The 5,461-nt window shown below is 53.3% G+C and overlaps 1 protein-coding gene across 1 annotated transcript; it reads right to left on the bottom strand.

Annotated features, from left to right (window-relative positions):
• Window positions 1-430: 430 nt before the first annotated feature.
• On the bottom strand, window positions 431-1,953 carry IER5 (immediate early response 5). Its single transcript, XM_049868547.1, has one exon. It carries the CDS (start codon window positions 1,749-1,751, stop codon window positions 717-719), a length of 1,035 nt encoding a protein of 344 aa, XP_049724504.1. The 5' UTR covers window positions 1,752-1,953; the 3' UTR covers window positions 431-716.
• Between the last annotated feature and the right edge of the window lie 3,508 nt (window positions 1,954-5,461).

Below are 5,461 nucleotides of genomic sequence, written 5' to 3'. Positions count from 1 at the left end.
TCTTTTCTCTATGAACTCCCTATTTCCAAGCTTGAACTCTTCTGGGAAGTTTATCAAGCTTTCTACCCTGTGAGAAAGAGATGGGCTGTTAATATTCCCTTTCCCAGAGTAATCACAGGGTATAAACGTTTCTTCGTTGAGAGAGAAAGGTGGGGAGGGAGAGAAATAACATAAGTCTCTGGCTCCAGACTAAATCCCTCTAGTCTTAGGAAATCCTGTGAGGAAACGCCACTCCGGGCCCTGGTGTGGCTCTAGCTTTCATGTGAGGGGTGTGTGTAAAGTCCCTTCCTCCCCTGAGAACGAATGGGGAACTCCCCATTTTCTCCGCTTCCTTCTCGGTGCTGTCGGCAGAGGAAAGTCCCTGTCTGCCCCCGATCTCTTAAGCCCGCGGGAAGGGGTGATGCATTCAAGAAAGACAAAATAGTCTTAATTCAACAAGACAAACTTGCATACACACAGACATACACATACACAAAAGTTAACAATCGTTCTCTTCCCCAAAGCCTCCAACTCCCAAGTCTCGAGACGAGGCTCCCGAGTCGTGGCACAGCAGGGCTGCCGAGCCCACAGGCAGTTTCTGCCGCCCGGCAGCCACCAGTCTGCCCAGCGCGCCCAGCGCCTACGGTCTGGGGGGTCCTCGCAGCCGGGAGAGGCCCAGCCCTCCATTCGAGGACGCCCACTGCTCAATCTCCTTCCCTCGCAGGGACCCGGGGGGCTCAGAAGGCCACGATGGCTGTGCTCCAAGGGCTCATGTCTCTCAGCACCGGCTTATCGCAGCAGATCTGCCCGGGCTCGGCGGCTTCCGGCGCGCTCTCCTCGCCCTCTTCTTCCTCCAGGCCGCCCCCGGGGCTTTTTTTCCGTAAGAGTCCCGAGAAGCTGGAACCGAAAATGCTAATGAGATTCGCCACGTTACCGGTCTCCATCTCCTCCTCCTCGTCTCCCCCGCCCGGCTGCTCCTCCAGGTGCCGGCGGGGCTTCTTCAGCGGGGTCGAGTCGGGCACCGGGCAGCCCGCGGGGCCGCCGCCCGCCCCCGCCGCGCTGCGCTTCCTGGGGCAGACGGGGGGCGGCGCGGGGGGCTCGTCCTCGGCGGCCCTGGAGGCGCAGCGGCAGTCAGCGCGCCGGGACCCGGTCGGGGCGCCCGGCTTGTCCTCCCTGCCCACCGGGCAGCAGCAGTGGCGGCGCGCGGCCCGAGGCTCCTCGGGGAGAAGGTCCGAGCCTCCGGCGGGGACCCCGGGCTCTCCGGCCTCCACCTTGTGCGGTCCCTCCACCTTGTGCGGTCCCTCCACGCGGCGCCAGGCAGCTTCCGCCGCCTCCGCCTCTCCGCCCAGCAGAGTGTCCCCGGTTCCCGTCACAGCGGCCGCGGGCTCCGCGCCACCCGTCCGCGGCTCGCCTGGGGCAGCGGGACGCTCCGGCTGCGGCTCGGCCTCCTGCCAGGTGGCGCGGGCGGCCGGCGGTGGCGGCTCCCCCCAGCCGGCGGGTGGCCTGGCTGCCGGCTCCCGGGACTGCTGCGGCTCCCGGGTCTGCTGCGGCGGCTCCCAGGACTGCTGCGGCGGGGCGCCGGGGCTCCCCGCGGGGCCGGCCAGGTAGAGGCCCGGGCACGGGTCACTCAGGTATACCTGGCGGGCGCTGCGAAGCACCAGCGAGACCAGCAGGTTCTTGTGCAGCTTGATGCCGCCGCGCTGGACCCGGGAGTTGTAGATCTTGCCCAGCGAGATGCTGACGATGCGATGAGCCTCCAGCTTGAACTCCATCCTGCCTTCCCCTTGCCCAGGGTCGGCGCGGAGGTGAGAGGGGTGAGCCCCGGCCGCACGTTCGGAAGCTGGGAGGGGAGAGGCGTAGACAAGCCCACTCCGTGGGTGGACCCTCGGAATCTGAAGACTCCGAAGACAAACGACGGGTGACGCTCGCGCTGACCCCCTAGCCCGGTCACACAAAAAGCCGCACACTTTTGGGTCCGGTCGCTAACTGAGGGCAAACCTGCCGGCCCGCGCCTTATATAGGCCCCTCGAGCGCCAGCCAATCACGAAGAGCCGCCAACCGTTCTGGGGCCGGTAGGCGCGCCCGTGTGCTACGCACCCAGCCAATCGGAGAGCGAGGAGGGGAGCATGGGCCGATTCGAACGTTAGTCCCGCGGAGCAGGCTCTTAAAGGGGGCGACGGCGTGCATCCGACAGACGAGTGCGGTCTGGGCGGGTGATCGGAGGGCGGAGGGCGAGTGTTTAGGTAGGAGATGTACTCACGGTTGCTATTGTTGGAAATTAAAGATTGTGGCTTGTGCCCTGGCTTGCCAAAAACAAAGCTCCAACCATTGGCACTTTCATCTGCCTCTGGCAGTGGACTCTGCTCGACAATAAAGTCCTGCTCCCGCCCCATCAGCTCCCCATTTCCGGGCAGCACGCACCTGTAGATGCCTGGTCACCGAGGACATGGAGAAGATGACAATATCTGCAAGAGGAGACCCTGGTAGCAGGTACTTTAAAGTAGTATTACTACAAGATGTTTGGCAAATACACGTTTTTAAGAGTTCCTTGCACCGGAAAACCAATGGCACACACACACTTTACCACCTGCCAGTGCTAAAAGTTCCTAAGGAGTAATTGAGTGGGGCCAACAGTTAAGCACTGCTCAACCACTAGCCAAAGGTTAGCGGTTGGAACCCACCCAGAAGCCCCTCAGAAGACAGGCCTGGTGTTCTGCTTCTGAAAGGTCATAGCCTTGAAAACTCTATGAAGCACAGTTCTACTCTGACACACGTGGGGTCACCATGAGTCAGAATCAACAGCAACTAACCGCAACAAAAGTCCCCGTTTTAGGCTTCTTATCAAAGAATTGTGCCTAAGTCCAAAAGTACTCGTTCTCCACTAAACATCTATCCCTTTGTTCTCTAGATTCTAGAACACACCCGTTTGTCACATATGTTACAAATAAAAAGTGTTACACATTTTCCAAGATGATTTTTCTTCAAGAACTGACCAGTCCATCTTTGGAAAATTCTAGCAAATGCTAAAAATACAAATAGAGAAGTCCAGTGTTCCCATCGTGATGTCATAATTTTATTTTGCATCAAGGTAAAAATATAGGGGGAGGGTGTTCCAGAATTATCTGGTCAGTCAGCAACTTATTCCATTTATTGATTCTTAGTACATGGCATCAGAGCAGAATCACAACAGGGTTGTCCAGGGTCCAGGACTGGGAACCTGGATCTGCCTGATGAATCTGGGCAAATAACCTCAGGATGCTTTAATTTTCCCAGCTCTAAAAAGGAGAAGTCACACACCCATCTGGCCTATTACGGAGATAATGAGTGACAGCTCTCAGCCACAATCTGAATCATAAAACTAAGCACAGCTTTCTTGGAGTCCATGTAGGAGTGTTTGCCTGATTCTGCACCTGGGTTTGGCCATGTTGTGCATTTAGTTAGGAGAAATACTAGTGAAAGAAGGTGGGCCTGATAATGGCCAGTTCACAATCAGGAGGCCAGTGGGTCAGTGGCGCTACCTTTGTTTGCCCGTACCTTAGTGGTAACTGGTTTTTTTTTCCTACTGGTAAGTGAGATACAAGAATGTGAGACCCAGAGTACCCCGCCTGAGAATTTTCAGCCTGAATAGAGGAGATGAAATAATGATGTAAAGAATTATGAAAACAAATAACATTTGTTAAATAATAACATAAGAAAGTTTTTCTTTTGTTTTCTCTTTCTATGAGTGCTATTAGTCACTATAAAACAGTGGTTAAGAGCACAGGCTCTGAAGACCAACTTCCTTGTTTGGATTGCCCGTTCCATATCTTATTTGTTGTGTGACCTTTGGCAAGTTATTTTCACTTCTTTATGCCTCATGTCTTTTTCATGTGATAAGAGAGGTAATAATTGTCCCTATCTTGTGGAAATTTTGTGAAAATGAAACAAAGTAATACATGTAAAGATCTTAAAACAGCACCTGACATTTTAACTGCAACAAGAAAACCAAACCCATTGCCACTGAGTTGACTCCGACTTACAGCACCCCTTTGGGACAAAGTAGAACTGCCCCATAGGGTTTCCAAGCCTGTAAATCTTTACAGAACCAACCTTTCGGTTAGCAGCCAACTGCTTAACCACTGCACCCCCAGGGCTCCTCACCTGACATATAGTAAGCTGTTAATATCAGTGTATGTTAGTTGTTCCTGTATATCCATTCCATCCACACACAATATTGGAGTGGGAGAAGAACCTCGGGATAGAAGGTATACAAATAAAATTGATTCTATATGGATCAGCACAAAGGTGTTTCCTATGAGGCGGAGGTTAAAGATGTCCCAAATGTCTCGCTTTTCCAAGCCGCTTTACCACTCCATCATCTCTAACATCAACTACTCCCTCTCGCCTCAATACTCTCCCTCCTGTCTTTGGATTCCCTAATTTCCTGCAACATCCCACAGAACTAATGGACCATATAAAGGAAATGGCTCACGGGGTTTTAGAGGCTGGCAAGTCCCAGATTTATAGGTCAGGCATAGACTTCTCCCTGGCAGTCAGTCTCTGCCCAAAGGCATTCAGCTTTCCTGCTCCGTGGGCCTGCCATCTCCTGCAAGTCTCTGCTGCTGATCTCTCCTTCTTTGGTGGTGATGGGCTCTCCCGCTGCTCTTTTAGGGCAAGACTGACCAATCCCATTGGTAGGCCACAATTGCCCTATCACAGAATCACCTGGGTGGGAGTTATAAGACCATGGCTGTAAAGGCCACGCACAGAAGTAATTAATCCACCACAGAAGAAACTTTCACAGAAGTACTTGAGAACAGTGTTGAAAAACACTGAGGGAGGACCCACAAGTTCCAAGCAACAACAGCAGCAGCAGCAATAGTAGCAGAATCTAGCACAGGGAACATCCAATTTGGCAGGTGTGCCCAGCACCTGCACTGAAATAAGTGGAAAAGGCTAGAAGCAGAGACTAGGACTGTATGATATTGGGTCCTAGATGCCTCGATACGAAGATGGGACCACAGGGAGCTACTAAAGGTTGTTGAATAAGGGAACGACAGAATGGATAAAACTGTTGGCTCAGGAAGACCACTGAACTATGAAGCTCATGTGAAGTTTAGGCAGAGTCCTGAAGGCCTCAGCTAGGGTGCAGGTAGCAAGAATGAAAAAACAGAGATAAAAGGAATCTTTGTGATGATCTAGGATGCTCCCCTGCCCCCGGCAGGTCACTGATAGCACAAGCTTCTTGCCTTGGGTGAAGATTTCTGGCCCGCCCAAGCTGGTTCATTTCACTGTCCTCAGGGCCACCACTTAGGCAGGACATTCCTTTATCGCTGCACTTATCACTCTCTCCTGCCACGCCCAGAGCCCCTCCAAGACTGTATTCTCATTGACAGCAAAAACCCATTTCATTTATATTTGTAGCCAAGACATAGTCAAAGTATTTGAAACCTGATGTGACACTGGCACTAACCACCAGAATAGGGTCCTGGAGGCCCTCCCA

The sequence above is a fragment of the Elephas maximus genome, chromosome 24 (genome assembly GCF_024166365.1).
Source record: "Elephas maximus indicus isolate mEleMax1 chromosome 24, mEleMax1 primary haplotype, whole genome shotgun sequence".
In the NCBI taxonomy this organism is placed as follows: Eukaryota; Metazoa; Chordata; class Mammalia; order Proboscidea; family Elephantidae; genus Elephas; species Elephas maximus.
Note: the sequence above shows the minus strand (reverse complement) of the source record. Positions and strands in the feature narration are given on the sequence as shown.